The sequence below is a fragment of the Patagioenas fasciata genome, chromosome Z, assembly GCF_037038585.1.
Source record: "Patagioenas fasciata isolate bPatFas1 chromosome Z, bPatFas1.hap1, whole genome shotgun sequence".
In the NCBI taxonomy this organism is placed as follows: Eukaryota; Metazoa; Chordata; class Aves; order Columbiformes; family Columbidae; genus Patagioenas; species Patagioenas fasciata.
This window is the reverse complement of record NC_092560.1, coordinates 49,738,117-49,756,669: the sequence shown is the minus strand read 5'-3', so window position 1 is coordinate 49,756,669 and position 18,553 is coordinate 49,738,117. Positions and strand designations below refer to the sequence as shown.

Sequence of the window (18,553 nt, the reverse complement as noted above, 5' to 3'; positions counted from 1 at the left end):
ACATGCAGATGTACTGGGGGAAGCACATACTGGGCTGATTGTTCTTGAATTTTGAAAGAACTAGACAAGGTAGTCTGCTGACCTCTTCTGTTTCTAGCTTGTAGGCTGTAATTCTTGCTTATACGAGGAGATGAATAAAAATACGTGGTTTCTGTTAGGTGTGAGTGCCCACTGCTGTGGAAAAATTACCTCCACATACTAACAGCATGATTACAGTTTTTGGAGATGTCTGCCTGTCCCTGTGATTTTCTTCTTAAATCCAGCAATGACAACAGGATAGTTCATTGCATATGCTTCTTACTGACAGTCTTGTGCTAGTGAGACTAGTGTCTTCGACCTTTTCACCATAGCCTATGTCAAGGTTTAAGGCAAGGTGGCAATAAACCGTGGCAGACGCTCCTTGTTACCCTCTTATCTCCCACCACCGCTTTTCCTTTTTATCAGAAAGATGATAGGAAAGATAATAGGGAAGGAAGAGAGACTTAGACTTCAAGTTGGAAGGTTTTAAAGGGTTTACTAATGCTACTAATAAATAGAGAATATACACAAAATATACAAAATTAATCTTGAGTGCTTGATGTGGAGTTGGTGTCACTCCAGCAGCAGGAGCTGGGTGTGTGGAGCTGGCGACTCCAGCAGCTGCAGGGCTGGCACCCAGAAGTCATGGGCGGGACTTCACAGCAAACCAGAAGCTGGATTTCAGGGATGCAGGGGCTGAGGCCTGTAGGTCACAGGCAGACAGGCAGGGTCCTCTCTAGATGCCGGCCACGGTCAAAGAGAAGCGAGACCCTCGTGGTCCCATCTTATATAGGGGGTATGATGATTATGGGATGGAATACTCAGTTGGTCAGTTTTAGTCACCTGTCCTATCCACCCCTCCTCAAACACTCCCCTCTCACAATGGAACGTGGGAAAACTTATCAGTCTTTCTTAGCTACCATAGTAATAAATCTAAACACGAGCTTCTTCAGCATTCCGTTGGTCTCTTACCAGCACAAGTACAGCATCCTAGGAAAAACATGTGGGCTAAAACTCAGAAAAGTACAGCCACCTAGAAGAACTTAGCTGAAAGAAAAATCACTAAAAGAGAGCTGGTCTTGTTTTTAGCAAAACCAGGACAACCTAAGATAACATTTGGGGCTTGAGAGCTGGTTTCAGAGATGGTCTTCAATTTTAGCTTAGTGTGTCCATATTTATGCTACCCACAATTTTCTATTTTTGTGCCCTTTCCTCTGTGTGTGTGTGTGCGCATCTGAAAAGATGATATTTTAGAAGCTCGACTGTTGACATTGCTGTCTTGTTCTTCTCCTTGACATGAAACTGAAAAGTTGTCTCAAGAGCTTTGCATTATTAAGTTGGAGCAGATGGACCCAAATGTTGTTTTTCAGTGCTCTGGAATGAGGCAAAGGTTGGGGCTTTTTTAACACTCGTTCACCCTGCTTTTTAGATGGTTTTATCTGTTGCTTGAGCTTGGAGTTGACCAGCACTTTTTTTCCCTCTTTGAGCAGTTATTGCACCATGTTCCATTTTTGAAAGATGTGGTTGGTTTTTTTTTTGGTTTTTTTTTTCACAATGCTGTTTAAGCTGGTACTAGAATTAGCACTCAGCATAAAAAACTTGTAATTGGAGTCAGAGAAATTGGAACACTGGAACCTTTTGTCTTTAAACTGACTGTGACTGGTGACAGCGGCTGCATTTCATTTGTTGCTCCAAGAGTGATGGCTGTGTGGCTGATCTGAGTGTAGCTTAGACTTGAGTCATTGCAGTATTATGTCAACTCTTGCTTTAAGAAACAGTTTGTAGCCATTTCAAGAGAGAAGTGAAATGCTGGCATGGACATGGTTAAATTTTATGGGCTGGGTGTGTTTTATATAGCATTTACAGCTCTGAGCAGCAGTGTTAGGGAGCTTGAGACAAGCAAACAACTTCAGCGATTAGCAGGATGGTTTATTGCAGCCTGGTATGGAGTCTGAATGATGTGTACACTGACATTGCTACAGGTTTACTCCCTGTACACCTCGTGAAACTATGTGTTTATCTGCTGGCTTTCACTGGCACGGCCAAATGTAAAATGTGGAAGATAAACTGAATCTAAAAAATCCACAGGTGGAATCAGATGCTGCTGTGGGATTATTGAGTGTTTTGATGGTTTGTTGAGCAGCTCAATTTTTGAAGTACACCTGCATTCTCTCTGCTCCCCCCCCCTTTTTTTTTTTTAAATTTTCTTTTCCTCAGATTTTGATGTGTCCAGAACATGAAATGGAGAAGGTAAACATGTACTGTGAAATCTGCAGAAGGCCTGTTTGTCATCTTTGTAAACTGGGTGGAAGTCATGCAAACCATAGAGTGACAACCATGAGCACTGCCTACAAAACCCTTAAGGTAAAAGTAGATATTGTTGGACTTGGCCTTGGGAAGGGGAGGAGTACTGAATTTCTGGTGTAAGGGCAAACTCACTCTGGCCTGAAGCCAGGACTTGTGTTTAGAGGACACTGAGCTAGTCATGAGGCATGCTGTTTTGCAACATCTGTTAATGTATATATTAGCGAGACACAGTGCATGTCTGAGAAACTAAACTATATTTTCTATAAGGCTTGAAACACAACCCTTTAAAAATGCTTCCACCTTATTTTAGCCAATTGTACAGCAGTACTGGCCAATGCTGAAGGTTTAAGCATTTAGTACTTTACAGTCTAGCTCTTACTCCTGCATGTTCAAATAAGTGTCCTTGTGGTTTGATTTAGCTGATACTTTAGAAGCACTCCTGGAAAATTTGCATCTGAAATATCTGTTGGGACCTTGTATGTTTCTGAAATTGCATAGCTGTTAATTTCCTGAGGACAGTACAACAGGGAAGACTTGCAAGCATTGCTTTGTTATTAGAGAATGATTGCTGCTATCTCCTCTTCTTCCCCTTCTTCTGCTCACAAGAGAGAGAGCAGACCAGCTTTGCTTGTGCTCTTTGGCCTCCCTGCCTGTTTGCAAAGGCTTTTCCTGTACAGCTGTTAATTCTTGCAACTGAGGAAGTGCAGAGACGCTCATAAGCTTGTGGTTTGAACGACTCATTTTTGTAGCAAATCTTACTATGAATGAGTTAATAACTAACAAGGCTTTTCTGTAAGTTTCAGTAATGTCCTGAAGCCTCATGTTCCTAGCCTAAGAGAGAGTGGCTCCTGAGGCCGGGGAAGAATGAGCCACCTGAGGCTGTTCCCTCTTGTCCTTAGAGGCTGTGCCCCTGGTCCTGCTTACGGCAGTGGCCTGGTGTCCCTGACAGTCATCACAGGTCACCGAGCAATTCTCCATGGGGCTGCTGTTCATAACTGGTGACAGGTCTTTGTGACTACATAAACCGAGTGCTAGCTGGATGACCTGCCTGTGTTGGTAGCTGTTTGTACGAGCTTGCTGTTTTATTTTAACAGGAGAAACTTTCAAAAGATATTGAGTACCTCATCAGTAAGGAGAGCCAGGTGAAAGCTCACATCACACAGCTGGATCTGCTGCAGAAAGAAACAGAGGTAAGAGTGACTTGTAGTGGTCTGGGGATGGCCCTTGCAGGGACACAGCAGGGACTCTGTTTTCAGTGGAGTGTTTCAAATCCTTTGGGTTTTTTCAGTTAGCCGGTAAAACAATTTCTGAACAGTTGATTTTAGTCTCGAATCACACACGGTAAGACCTAGTGCTGACAGTGTGTGAAATTTGGACAACATACAGAGGGAAGTTAAGTTTTGGGTGCTGCCGTAAATTTAATTGAAATAAAGCTCATTTAATACCTTAACCAAAGAGAGATGAGTTAGGTTTACAGCTCTTGTGTATTAGTGGCGTTGCACAATTGATGCTGTTTCTTTAGCGTGAGGACGTTGCAGTAAGGTCAGAATTAAGGCCAAAGTTGGCCTTCTGAAGAGTCAGAGCTGGGAGCTCACATACAAGCTGAAAAACGTGACGGTGGAAAGCACAGGAGCTCCTGGCCCTGCCTGTATATTGACAGAGTTTGTCTCTGTGTTTTGTAGTTCCATTTATCCAGGGCACTAGTCAGAGGCTGCACTACAGTTCTGAGGGCGTATGCGAGAAAAGGGACTGGTCTGATGGTTCAGGGTGATTGGGGAGGGTGAAAGAGCACCCGGCTCTTGGGCATGAAGATTTCAGAGGCTGACCTGCTTTTACAGGGGTTTTCTATGAACTGTCAAGTTATGCATAAATTCCGTGCATAACTCAAGGCATGATCAGAGGAATACTTTCCTGCTCTTTTTTCTATGTGTTAATATAATAAATGCTTGCTAGCTTGGGTGCAGTGCTGATCGCATTTTCAGTGCTGGAGAGCATAATGAAGTTCATTAGCCTCATCTGTCAAATGGATTACTAGATTGCTATGATATCTTGAACAACCATAAGTATGTTTCTGTACACAGCCACAGTGCTGTGAAAACTGTCTAAAATGGCTTTTGTTCCCTCCTAGCACAACAGTGAAAGAGCTAAAGAAGAAGCACTTCAGAGTTTTGAGAAATTATATCATGTTCTAGAAGAGAAGAAATCTGCAGCTCTTAGGGCAATTGAAGCTTCCAAGAGTTTAAGGCTGGAAAAATTGCAAATGCAAGCAGAAGAATATCGAGGGCTCCTGGAAAATAATGGTCTTGTAGGATATGCTCAAGAAGTGCTTAAAGAAACCGACCCATCCTGTTTTGTTCAAACAGCAAAACAACTTCATGTCAGGTATCTTAATTATCTTCTGTTTGAGGTATAGATACTGTTCCATCTTGTCTGGTCAGTCATATTCTGAATGCAGTACCTTGTATTGCAAAGGCTCAGAGGTGGTCCCGGTACAATTTAGTAGAAATTACTATGTTACAGTGTGCATGAAGAAACAGCACATGGGGGGGCTCTGTCCTACAACAACATGCTGTCCTCGTTCCTTTCTGTAGGACTGCAGTGGAAGGGTGGCCCATTCTACTCACTGCCACATTCCTTTGCTCAGAGATTGTATCAGGCATTTGCAAGTTAGTCTAAAAGGTGTCTTCTGGCTTTAAAGTCTTTGATCTTAATAGTTGTTCTCCATTAGTGCTTCACACCTGTTTTGTTCTTTGAACATAATGTTCCAAATTGTTAAATGCTCTGCCAACTGAATGATTACCTGTTCATTATCTTTACAAAAGGCCTATAAATTTTGCATTTGAATTCTGCCTAGAAAAACAGAGGTTTCTGGGAGACATCAGTAAGTACATGAAGACAGAACTTTTTTTAAGGCAAAACCTATCATTTTTACTTCAAATAATGCACACATGTGAATTGCTTTTCATCTCTTCTGCCATTTCTCTGCTTTTGCACTTTCAGAATCCAGAAAGCTACTGAATCTCTGAAGAGCTTCAGCCCGGCAGCTGAAACTACTTTTGAAGACTTTGTGGTAGACATAGCCAAACAAGAAGAGGTCCTTTGTGACTTATCATTCCATTCCAATGGTAAATTCAGAGAGCACCAGGTCTTTTTTGAGTTACAGCTTTAAAGGCTTCTCTGAAAAGAGACAGAACTTACGCAGGGCTGCAGTTGCAGAACTCAGTCTTGTGACTTACAGTGTCCTTCTTGCCTCCGTGATCCAAAAGGCATTACCTGGCAGCAAAAATAAATAATACAACTTTCAAAGTAAAAACAGAAAGTAGGGGATTTAATGAAGTGCATGAACAGAACCATCCTCATCTGCACTCTTTAAATGAGTGAAGCAGATTCTGCCTCCCCGCACCACCTCCCTGGCCCCCATGCTGTAACCACTCAGCAAAGGGCTTGTATGCCTAATTATGAAACAGTGTCTATAGAAATGTGAACTTTTTTTCTCTTGAATCTCTGGCATTCCAGGTCTAGAAGGAGCAGAAATCAATGAAGCACAGAGCAGAATGTACAACAAAGCCCTGATCAGTGGGGAATGCCCTAGGAAGACAGACTCAACTGATATCTATGTTCTTGAGTATGATAAGCTGAGCAGAGAAGAGGAGAGCATGACGCAGCAGGAAATCAAAGTTTGCAGCAAGAGCAAAGTAATATCTGATCTTGATGAAGACAGCGATCAAAGGTATAAAGGGTCCATCTGTAGCCCTTGGAGACGAGAAATTATTATGCATACACCTCCAGCTCCAGGTATTGGTTTTTCTTATGTCCACAGGGTGCTGAGTCTGTGTCTGTCAGTGTGAAGAGCTGTAGGTGGTTTCCAGTAGCTCCCAGACTTATACTGTACTGTTACCAGTTGCATAAATGTTTAGAAGCACTGCTAACAAGCAGGTTAAGTAGGTAGCATACTTGGACTGTATGAGCTTGCATGATTCCTGATAGCCTTTAAAAGTGAGAAATTCTAATGCCAATGTGACTTAAAATGCAGTTTGTAAGCACAGAAGGTCAAATACTTAACTAAGAGGATTATTTTGGTTTTCAGTTTTCAGTTTTCTTTTTGATGACAAATGTGGGTACAACCAGGAACATCTCCTGCTGAACCCAGGAAGAACCTCTGTGGAAAGCAGGGCTGGATTGCCTCTGCTACTGGGATCTGAGCGTGTGCAGGTTGGATGCTACACAACCCTGGATTACATCATCGGCGACACCGGCATTGCCAAAGGGAAGCACTTCTGGGCTTTTCATGTGGAAGCCTATTCATACCTGGTGAAAGTGGGAGTTGTTTCTCTCAACAAGATACAGAAATTGTTCCATAATACCCACGATGTGAGCAGCCCAAGGTAAATTGTAGACTTTTGCTTAATACATGTTTTATATAAGGAGGTCACTTTTTAAAAATAAATTGAGTCCCATCTCAATTAGTACACAATGTGAACCTAGCCAGTGGAAAGCCGCCTGTTCATCCCCTACGGTTAGCAGGAAGATGTTCTAATTATCCAGAGTCCTATTTTCTTTCTTTTTGGGAAGAAACAAGGTTCCTATAGATGTTGAGATATTTCAGTTAAAGCAAATAGGTTAAAACCAAAAAAGCGTCAGTTGCAAGATTGAAGCAATGCTTAATTGTCAATAGTAAGACTGCCTTAATTCCCTTAACCTACTAGGTTTGGCAGCCATTCAGAGGTACAATGTTCACTGTGCATATCTGTGTATCTTTGGTGTAGCTTGCATCATGTATTCCAAGTCACTGGCTTATCCCAGGCCATACACATGCATGCAGTACTGGAATGCTACTGACGACAAGCCAAAGTACAATGAACAAAACAGCAAAAAGATACAGCTCTCAGTTACTGTTGCAGTAAGCCTGGATGTGTCTAGGAGTTGCAGGCTGGGAGGGTGTCTCCTGGGGACTCTTAACCTTTCCAGGAATCTAACAAATGTATTGGTTTATTCCTGTATAACATGCTGCAAGTGTAAAAATGCCAGTGTCTTTTGCTGCTTAAAGTCAGGTGGAGCCTTTTTGCAAAGTGAGAAATTAAATCGTGATTTCTTTTTCCTAATTCACACAAATATCTGTAAAACTTTAGCTGACACACAACCAGCCTCCCCCCCCCAGACACCCGCAAAATGCAAACTAAGCTGGGAATTGTCTACACAGAAGGATGTGCTTCTCCAGCCTGTCTTCATCTGGGGATGGAAGTAGGGGGTGAAGCATGTAGACTGACCAAATCTGGCTATGAACTTTCCCCAGTAACCAGCTGGGAAACACAGGTTCAGGGAAGCCTCCAGGCAGAGCACTTTTTTTTTGTTTTTTTAACAACAACTAGAAACCAAACAAAAAATTTCAAACTAAAAATTTAAACCACTGCTTTTTGTGTTTCGAATTTTAAAGGCAATGTACAAGATAATAATACAGGAGCATTGTGGAAAACTCATAGGACAAGAGTAATGATAAATGTATTTACTGGTGTAATTTAACATTATGTAAATAAAGTTAAACATATCTTGCTGGTAATTATTAGTCATAGTCACTAAATTACTTCTCAAGTTAACTAGTTTACCTGTAGGTTCATTAATGGTTACCTAGCATGAGTACATTTAGATTCATCTGCCCATTAGTAAAGTCTTCTGTGGTTTCGTCCTCATTAGGGTTTAGCTGTTATTAATTTTTCTAAGTGACCAAAGCGAATGTTCTCCACCTACTAAATGCATCTTCCCTCTTACCTTAGGTATATTTTTACCCTGCAAGGCTTTGCAGGTGATCATGCGTTGTTGCCTGTCTTACAAAAATATTTTCTCCAGTTCACAATACTGATTCTGCTTCAGAATTTGACATAAGCCAATGGTTGTTTTCCTGTTCTAGACATGAGCAAGACAGTGGTCATGACAGTGGAAGTGAAGATGCCTTCTTTGACTCATCACAGCCTTTGACACTGGTCACTTTAGGCATGAAGAAGTTCTTCATCCCCACAACATCAGCTGACACCAAGGATCCAGCCAGCAGAATCCTTCCCTTACCGTCGTACTTGGGCATCTGCCTTGACTATGATGAAGGCAAGATGGGGTTTTACGACGCAGGCCACATGAAATGCCTTTATGAGTGCGAAGTGGACTGCTCTGGCATAATGTACCCAGCATTTGCCTTAATGGGTGGTGGGGCAGTTCATCTTGAGGAAGCTGTCACAGCAAAGTATGGGGAGTACCATGATGACATCTAATGCAGTAATTTCCTCACATTGCTGTCCTGAGATGGAAAATAAGAGCAGAAGAGTTCAACCTTATTTTTCAGTCTTGATTAATTACATTCTACCTACATGTTGCCTCTGGGCTGTGCTTTCTTTTTTTAAAGATAACTGTCCAGATACTTCCTACATCAGCGGGAAATGACAGAATCACAGAATGTTCAGGATTGGAAGGGACCTCAAAAGATCATCTAGTCCAATACCCCTGCTGGAGCAGGAACACTTCTGGGAAATCTTCTGCCTTTCTTGTGATCTGGATGATGGCGTTCTCCACAGACTTTCTTCACAGGGCCAAGCAGGGAGGAAGTTTGACTAGCAACCAAATCACTCTTCGGGGTAGAAATCTGCCTTTTGTGTAACTTAAGTCCTTACATAGTTTTGCATTTAATGAAGTCAAACCCGACAGTGTGTGATTGCTGTTCTCCTTTTAAGAAACCTGCCTGAATGCCTCTGAGGGGTCAAGTGCTTTCCAATATGCCCCTGAGCACCAAGTGTTTGGCCTTTCAGCACAAAATAACATTTGCAAAAGTATGATATAAAGTAGGGAGAAAACAGAACTGCAGCTGAACATTTAGGTTGTGTTTGGAAAGAGGAGGGTAAACTAGAATCTGATTGCATGTCATATAGCTTTAATATGACTGGAAGCTAAAACTCTCCTTCTGGCACCTGGTGTCATATAGTTGGTGGCATAATGGTAAGTTTCTTTACTCTTTCAGGCTTTTACTGTATGCTATATAAAGAAAGTGCAATTCTACCTTAAACATCAGAACTCAGAATCCTAAATCAGAAGTGTTTGCATGTGTGAGTAGTATTACCTGGTATTTAGGCAAAAGCAAATGAGTTATTGACATGAGTAATAATATGTGAATTTTTAAAAAATCAGGTATTGCTTTAAATACTTGTTTCTGTAAGTTAATTTTTTTAACTAGTAGCTTTTTTTTTTTTTAGTAAGAATGTTAAAAATGCACTGATTAATTTTTGAGACCCAATTTCTGCCTTAAAGGATGTCATCCCTCAAACTTCCTCTCATGTTAAAAACTGTATCATACAGTAGTTTTTCATAGAATCAGAGAGACACAGAATAATAGTGTGGGTTGGAAGGAACCGTTAAAGCCCACACTCCCATGCATGGGGCATCACAGAATCACAGAATGTTAGGGATTGGAAGGGACCTTGAAAGATCATCCAGTCCAATCCCCCTGCCAGAGCAGGAACACCTAGATGAGGTTACACAGGAAGGTGTCCAGGCAGGTTTTGAATGTCTCCAGAGAAGGAGACTCCACAACCCCTCTGGGCAGCCTGTTCCAGTGCTCTGTCACCCTCACTGTGAAGAAGTTTCTTCTCATTTTCGCACTCCCTGATGGTCCTCAGTCTCTCGACCTCCTCCTTAAGTTCCACCACCATGCTGAGCAGATATTGCACCTGCTCACACTTCACACAGATGGAATGCCTGCCTCCCTCCCCCAGCAGCAGCAGGCTCTGGCACTCCCAGCAGCCAGAGACCTGAATAGCCCCAGTTTGGGGCAGGCCCGTCATCTGGGTCGCCACAGTCTTTTTGTGACAAGCTCTCTGTCTGGAGGAGACCATGGTTAGCAGTCTGCAACACTGGCAGTAGGTAAAATGGTCTAACAAGCAAGGGGGACAGCACCCTGCTGCACGGGCTACCACATCTGCTGCTCCAGCACAATGTGGGTGGGACTCACTCGTTTCACATGCTGGTGGCACCTCCCAGCGCCTAGTGGGCAGCATCACTGCTTTTTCAAAGCAAGGGGCCATCCACAGCTGCTCTGGGCACCCTGTTCCAGTGCCTCACCACCCTTGTGAAGAATTTCTTCCTTGTATCTAATCTAAATCTACCTTCTCTCAGTTTCAGCCTTTCTTCACACAAGAGATGTTCCAGCACTCTGACTGTTTTTGTGGCCTCTCTCTGGAACCCACTCTGTGCTGGGGGCCCCAGAGCTGGACACAATACTCTGGGTGGGGTATCAGGAGAGCAGAATGAGAGAAACACCTCCCTTGCCCTGCTGGCCACCCAGCAGTCCAGGTTACATTTGGTGTTATGAGCTATAAGCCCACATTCTCAAGCTCATGTCCAGTCTTTCATCCACCGTGGTCCCCAAGCCCTTCTCCACAGAGCTGCTCTCCTTCCCCCAATCTGTGTTGATACTGGGGATTGCCCAGACCCAGGTGCAGGACCTTACACTTGGCCTTGCTGAACCTCATGAGGTTCACATGGACCCACTCCTCAAGCCTGTCAATGTCCCTCTGGATGGCATCCCATCCCTCTGTCAAATGAAATGCACATCTTGGTGTCATCTGCAAACTTGCTGAGGGAGCACTCAGTCCTGCTCTCTATGTTGTTAATGAAGATATTAAATAATATTGGTGCCAGTACAGACCCGTGAGGGCCATCACTTGTTACTGGTTTCCACTTGGACATTGAGCTATTGACTACAACTCTTTGGACATGGCTATCCATCCAATTCCTTATCCATTGAGCAGTCCATTCACCAAACTGATATCTTTCAAGTTTAGAGGTAAGAGTGATGTGGAGGATCGTATCAAAAGCCTTACAGAAGTCCAGATATGTGACATCTGTAGCTCTTCCCTTGTCCAGTGATGCAGTCACTCCATCACAGAAGGACACTAGATAAGTAAGGCACAATTTGCCCTTGGTGAACCCATGTTTGCTGTCTGTAATGACCTCCCTGTCATCCATATGTTTCAGGTTCCAGAAGGATCTGTTACATGATCTTAATGGGAACAGAGGTGGATTGCATCTGTTTATAGAAATCTGTGTTAAAAAACATGTGGGTATTTGCACTGTTAACTTGTAGAAAAATAAGGATATAAAGTGCAGGATGTTTCTAATACACACTTGGTGCTTTCTAATTTGGGGATATGCTTTCTAATTTGGGGATAGTGTTGCATTTTGATGAATGTGTGTGAAGTATGCTTACTATTTACATGTATACAACTATAGATCTGTGAAATGGGACCTGAAAATCACAATACACTTAAATGAATGTAGGTAATAATGTAAAAACTTTGTGTGCTTTTCTCTCTGAACTGTTGTACTGATCTGAGCTGGAGTTCATCCCTCTTAGTGTTCTCTCTCTTAAGGCTCTGCCCAGTGGCCATTGTCAGAAGAAATTGGCAGAAATGGTAATTGACAGGAATGTCATCTGTGCCAAGGTGAGCATCACAGCCCTTTTGGGACTAGAAAGGCCCAGCTAGGACAACTACCTGTCTGGATCTTGCCTGCAAATGTTTGTACCTTAGTAAGGCTGTGTAAGGAAGTATCTTCCACCGCTTCATTGTGTGCTTGAGTGAGAAACACTTTGATGTCCCAGGCAGCAGGTGTGAAGCAGTGGTTATCTTCTGGAACTTTCTCCTGCAGGAGAAATGGCAAATTGTCACTTGCTAGTTATCCTTTAGGTAATTTCTTTTTGTAATAGATGGTTATTATAGCCTTTCTTTCCTTCACATTGCCTCTTGCTCGATGGAAACCATGCTGTACTGGTGACCATTCTGCTGCCCATCTTTCTCCTCTTGCTTTCTGAGGCTGACTGAAGGAGGTCTTTAAACAGACATTGCTGCTGTGACAGACGAAAAAATTCTGGGTTTTGCTTCTTTCCATAGTCCTAAGACCATATTTACTGTTTTGTTGATATCAAATATTAAGCTGACATTTGCACAGTTTCTTCTACATTGTTTTCCACACAATTCTGATGGCTAGTTGTAAACAAGATGTGCACATACAGGATTTCCCCATCTTGTGTGTTATTTTGCATTTGTTAATGTTGAGTTTCATCTGCTTATTTAGGTAGGCACTTAGTCCTGAGGGACTCCTGTAACTTTTCAGTCACTTCCAGATTTGAAGTGCCCCTGAGTAGCTTCATAGGTAACACAGATGTGATAATTTTTTTTCTGTTTGCTTACTCTTCTAGGTCTTGAAGCAACTGAAGTTGTAATGAGACACAGCAAATCTCTTTCTGCTGCTAAAATTTGTTGTTCCTTCCACTTTCTTTCCACGCAGTCATTTATTAAACCATGATTAGCTAGTAAGTACTGAAAACTTTTACATGTTTGTACACTTTGTTGAGTAGATGGCTCATGTTCTTGTGTGTGTGAGCTCGATAGTCAAACAGACCCAGGAGACAGGATTCTTTATCAGTACCTGTGACTCCTCCCATTTTAAAATCATAAAATCATAGAATAGTTTGGGTTGGAAGGGACCTTCAAAGCTCATCTAGTCCAGCCCCCCTGCAATGAGCAGGAACATCTTCAACCAGATCAGGATACTCAGAGCTCTGTCAAGCCTGGCCTTGAGTGTTTCCAGGGATGGGACATCTACCACCTCTCTGGGCAACCTGAGCCAGTATTCTGCCATCCTCATTATAAAAAATTTCTTCCTTGGGTCTAGCCTGAATCTCCCCTCCTTTAGTTTAAAACCATCACCCCTTGTCCCATTGTAACATGCCCTGCTAAAAAGTCTGTCCCCATCTTTCTTACAGGCTCTTTTTAAGTACGGAAAGGCTGCAATAAGGTCTCCCTGGAGCCTTTTCTTCTCCAGGCTGAACAACCTCAACTCTCTCAGCCTGTTCTCGTAGGAGAGGTGTTCTGATCATCTTGGTTGCCTCCTCTGGACCCCCTCAAACAGGTCCACGTCTTTCCTGTGTTGAAGGCTCCTGAGCTGAACACAGCACTCCCTTGACATGCTGGCCATGCTCCTTTTGATGCAGCTTACGATATGATCTGGAGCAGTATCACCAAGCTTTGGCCTTTCCTTATTTTATGGAAATATTAAATAATTGAACACTCTATCTTAGATATGAAGACAGCCCCTCAGACTCATTTATTAAAAAAAAAAAAATCACTTGTTTGAGAATACAGAAGAAATTAAAAATGTAGTGGGGTTTTCTACTATAGCTTTATCCTGCATTCATTTAAGATGTGCTCTGCTATGCAATTACTTATTCTACTGTACAGAGACTGACACTACTTTAAACAGTTATCAACCTTTTGATATGTCCGTATTTATCTTATTCTGAGTTTAAAAAATGATTTGGCTTCTGGTGTTACTTGAATACTTAGGATACATTCATTATAGTTCTCTATGGTGCTTACTCCAGCTTATAAAGTAAAAAAAAAAAACACACCTTAGAGGCACTGACAACACATGGTCATTTTTTTCCCCACTGCAGTGGAAGTGTCACCTTTCAGAAACAGAGTTCAGCAGTGCTTGCCTGTCCAGGTACTTATTTTTCCAAAATAATTTTCTTCCTACAAAACAGCACTTTACAATGTAGACTAAGCTAAGAATGGTGTGGTATTGTGTGGATCTTTGTGCTGTTTAGTGACTACTGTGTGATTTGCAAAGCTCCATGCAGGTGTGAATCCTGTAGACTTGTTTTAGATATCTAAAGCTTTAACAAAAAGGCCTTGTTTTAAAATATTCTGAAATGTGAATGTGATGTCTTTTTTTTTAATAAAGGCTGAAAATACAGTGACTTTGTCATTGATGTTATTACATTCCAGTTCTGAAGTATGCCGGTTGAAATTTTATTTCTTATAATAGATGACAATAGGTGACTCGTGGGGAGAAAGCACTGCTTTTGGTTCTCAAGTCTGCCCATATACCAATACCTTTAATTTTAGGAGGACTAAAGAGTCTAGTTTGAACCAACTGCCATGTCAGGCTTTTAATTAAGATGCTGATGTTAGGAACTTGGCTGCCTGAGGCTCTGTTTCCAGGCAGGGAAGAAAAAGTGTGTCCAGGAGGAACTTCGCTTTTGGGTATTTTCAAGGGAATCTACCCCTTCCTTAGTGGAGAAAGCAGATAGTGCTTAGCTCTCCAACCTGAGCAACCCAGCTAAGAGACTGAAGTCAGGTTGGATGGACCTGATTTGCTCTGCAATTCTGAAAATGGGGGGTACTGCTTAAATCTACCTATCTTTGAAAATTCAGTTTTTACGTTTGTCAATGCTGCTGCTTTCAGGCGTTTTAAGTTCCAGCTTCTGGTGGTTGCTGCCATCAGGTCTGCTGTGTGTGCACCCATGAGCACTGGAAGCCATATTCACAGGGAATGTCCCATGAGCTGTGCTAGTGCAGTTAAAGCAGCCACGCGGTCAATAATTGTATGTGTATACTTTAGGAGAGAAGGGATGACATTCCTGGGAAAGCTGGAGTGTTGAAACCAAGTGCAGTGTTCTGCAGTATTTTTTCAACTTTCTGATTTGACTGCCATCCTCAAATATGTCATTCAAAGGTATAAATGACAGGTTTCTTAATTAATAGAATCATTGAATATTTTGGCTTGGAACGGACCTTAAAGATCACCCAGTTCCAATGCTCCTGCCATGGGCAGGGGCACCTTCCACTAGACCAGGTTGCTCAAAGCCCCATCCAACCTGCCCTTGGAACATTTCCAGGGTTGGGGCATGCACAGCTTCCCTGGGCAGCCTGTTCCAGTGCCTCACCACCCTCATGGGGAAGATCTTATTATCAATCTAAATCCACCCTCTTTCAGCTTAAAACCATTACTGCCAGCCTATCACTACAGGCTCGTGTAAAAAGTCCCTCTCCAGCTTTCTTGTAGGTCCCCTTCAGGTACTGGAAGGTGCTACAAGGTCTACCCAGAGCCTTCTCCAGGCTGAACAACCCAAACTCTCTCATCCTGTCTTTATAGAAGAGGTGCTCCAGCCCTCTGATCATCTTTGTGGCCTCCTCTGGATTCGAACAAATCCATGTCCCTCTTATGTTCGGGGCCCCAGTTGGGCAGGGTGGGGTGAGGTTATTGGCTGAAGCTGAGTAAAACCAACACTGCAGAGGCAGAAGGGTGGCTATGGAATCACTGCAAAAGGGCTTGGGCTGAAGAATAGTCTTGGTGTCATGTCAGCAAACGAATGCAGGGCTGACTGGCATCTCCTGAGGTGCTTGCTATCAGGGGAAGACTGACATGGTTAGTGGTCTTTGGCTCAGCTCCTATTCAGTAACAACTTTCTGGAAGCTGATTTTGAGGTCTGGAAAAACAAACTGTGCATCTGTTTGAGAGACCTTCAGTTTGTGCTAGAGTCTCAAATTAGAAAAAAGCGACTTTGACTTGGCCTGATGGATATTTCTAGCTCCTTGGCAAAATAATAAGGCCTTTTTGTGTATTTATTGCCCAACTATAAACATTGCACGGGGCAAATACAACTTAGCATGAAAGGATCCATTTATTTTAGCTAGCGTGCCTGGTTTGACAGGCTTAGTCCTTGTTCTTAACCCTTTTATTTCTCCTGCCTCCTATCTCCCATAAGACATTTGAAAGGGAGAAATGGGAGGCTCGAACACTATCAAAATGGTTCTTTCAAAACATTTTTTTCTGCCTATTTATTAAATTCTGCCTCCCTTTTGATCCATCACACCCATATCAGCTCAGCTTTGGTGAAGTTACTGGATTTCCTGCTCTTTTCTCAGACGAGGAAACAACTACAGCAGCAGTATCTGCTCCTCCATGTACTGCAACTGATGTAGGAAGGAGAAAAACAAAATACAGAGCAATCCCTAAACCTACCAGAAGGAGAGGAAGTGGCCTAGGTAGATAGAGAACCTTCAGCTTGGAAAAGAAAGAAAAAATGGTTTTGGAGGAGAGGAAAAATTACTATTTTCTTCCCGTTCTGCTTGGGTGGCAAGCGATGCAGAAGCCAGGCAGGTAGAGGAGGCTCTTGCTGGTGCTGCGAGATGTATAATCCACAGCACAACTTGGCACTGTGTCCAGAAATGGCTGTTTCTGGGGCTGGTAACCCACTGTGACCTGGTGGGCTAAATCAGGGAAATGTAGTGGATTCCTCCCATTTTCTGCCTATATAGCATAATGTGCAAATGACTGTTTCTCCCTGAGCTTAAATAAAAACATTATATTTGGCCTTTATCTGTGTCAGTTGTTTTAAAAAGTGTCCATCTCTGACAAAAAAACTTGTCTGAATTTCTATCCATCCTTTCTTAAAAAGGCAACTGTGGTATAGCTTTTTAAGAGTAGATTTATATTAATGCAATTTAAATGAGTTGTCATACTCAGCAGGCCACCGAAACACCATAACTAAACCAGTGGAGTGACAAAATTTCATTAAGAAATAATCTCATAAATACTCCTTCAAAACCAAGTTAAGCAATGAACGAAGATGATTAAAAATTAAGGATTCACTTGAGAAGTCGTTTTGTAAAATAACTGCAGGGATCCGAGCTAACTACTTTGCTATGGAAAACAAGCAGCATGACATTTCATTCATCACTGAGACTATCTATATGTAGTAGCATTTACATTTGTATATGCATTTACATTTGTGTGTACATGCATGTCTCTTTTTTTTTTAATCTGGAAGGTTACCTGACTACTCATGAAACTGTTTAAAAGGTCAGAAAACACTGAAACTCATTCAAACAGTACTGACAATTGTTCATAGGACCATCTTGTTTGGGATTTTGCATATTACTGGGCCAAGTGTGCGCACTGCATCCAGGTATTTAGACTATGAGAAGTGACAGAGGATGGTCCTTTCCTATGCAGCTGTGGGTGTGTGGAGTGAAGGGACTGTTTACCGTGGGGCAGAAGGACCTGGGACGGTGCTGGAGGTACATCTCCTGTGCACCTGAATGCTAAGCCAGAAGAATATGTGAAGGTGTGACATTGCACCCCAGTGGAGTTGACAGGATGATTTTTCCTCAGCCTTTCCTCACTGATCCTGGAGACATCACAGACACTTATCACCTCCCTACCCACTGTTTCCTGGGGCTTCTAAGAGGACTTTGGAGTTGAGAATGATGTTGATTGGTTGCAAGAAATTGCATTGTGCATCAGTGTTTTGTATATTCTTTTACCATTATTACTACATTTTTCCTTTTCTATCCTATGAAACCCTCTTCTTCTAAACTCTCCTGAAATCTCAGCCCACGAGTTTTACCTTTTTCCTGGTTCTTTCCCTCAGCCCACTGCAGCAGAGTGAGTGGCTCTGTGTGGTGTTTAGCTGCTTGCCAGGTTAAACCACAATGCTGTGAGAGCAGGCAGTACAACAGGACACATGGGCTTAGGGAGCCTTTTGTCAGGGCCCTGCCATCGTGTTTGCTGGGTCTCAGCTGCTGATTTTGGAGCTGAGGGAGCAGACCCTAGCATGTGGGTAGGCTTCACTTTCATTGACTTTCAGTGTCTCCCCCTTCGTATAGTTTTTTCCTTTTCCTCAGGTTCTCCTGTCTCACTAGTTGCTGGAGTTCTAGTGTCAATTCAAGCAGAAGGGTTTTTTTTAGAGAAGTAGTGCAAAGAACTTGCCCTTAGAGACCACATAATCACTTGTAAAGTTATTATATATGGTAAGGAAAAAATACCAATGTTCACTTGGTAACAGTACTTATATACTGCCTGGTTTAGTATTTTATTATTTACAATGATTAAAAAAATAAAATAAAAAAAAATGACAAACCTAGTTTATAAGCTTGATTTTTAAAAATCTTAAAGACGACTTATCACTATTATTTTTAAAAGTCTAGTCCATATTGTTTAAGAAATACTGATTTCTTAATTGTGATTTTTATGGTTCTGGTCCAACCATTAACCATGCCCCTTTTTTTTTTTTTTTTTTCCAAAGAGGGAGCAACAGCAACCAACATTAGCACCAGATCTCAGCTCAAGCCTCCTGCTGCCGCATTGTGTCACCCCTTGACTCTCTCCCTGGTCACCTTTGGGGAGATCTTTCCTCACAGGACCTCTTGCTGCAGATTCACCCCAATAAGGCTGCTTGCATGTGTTGGCAAGACTGGAACACACAGCAGGGCAGCAAGGAAGAAATGCTGAAATATTTTTAAGAACACTTAATCAAAGCATATTGGCTGATAAGCAGAAACTAAAACAGGAGAGATGGGCTATGTGGTTTCACAGCAGCCAAGGGCAGTATTTCCTGGGAGAC

The 18,553-nt window shown here is 42.4% G+C and overlaps 1 protein-coding gene across 7 annotated transcripts in view; it reads left to right on the top strand.

The window, feature by feature from the left end:
- The window catches only part of TRIM36 (tripartite motif containing 36), a 31,143-nt gene extending 17,025 nt beyond the window's left edge, over positions 1-14,118 (top strand). For 5 of the 7 annotated variants that reach the window (XM_071801929.1, XM_065861152.2, XM_071801928.1 and 2 more), the window contains 7 exons: positions 2,236-2,382; positions 3,420-3,515; positions 4,454-4,707; positions 5,326-5,450; positions 5,842-6,120; positions 6,413-6,710; positions 8,231-14,118. In XM_071801929.1, coding sequence (XP_071658030.1) covers positions 2,236-2,382; positions 3,420-3,515; positions 4,454-4,707; positions 5,326-5,450; positions 5,842-6,120; positions 6,413-6,710; positions 8,231-8,585 — 1,554 coding nt within the window. In that variant the 3' untranslated portion in view covers positions 8,586-14,118. The remainder of the gene's footprint in view (positions 1-2,235; positions 2,383-3,419; positions 3,516-4,453; positions 4,708-5,325; positions 5,451-5,841; positions 6,121-6,412; positions 6,711-8,230) is intronic. The other 2 variants (XR_011736390.1, XR_011736389.1) reach the window with 2 other exon arrangements.
- Positions 14,119-18,553: the final 4,435 nt, after the last annotated feature.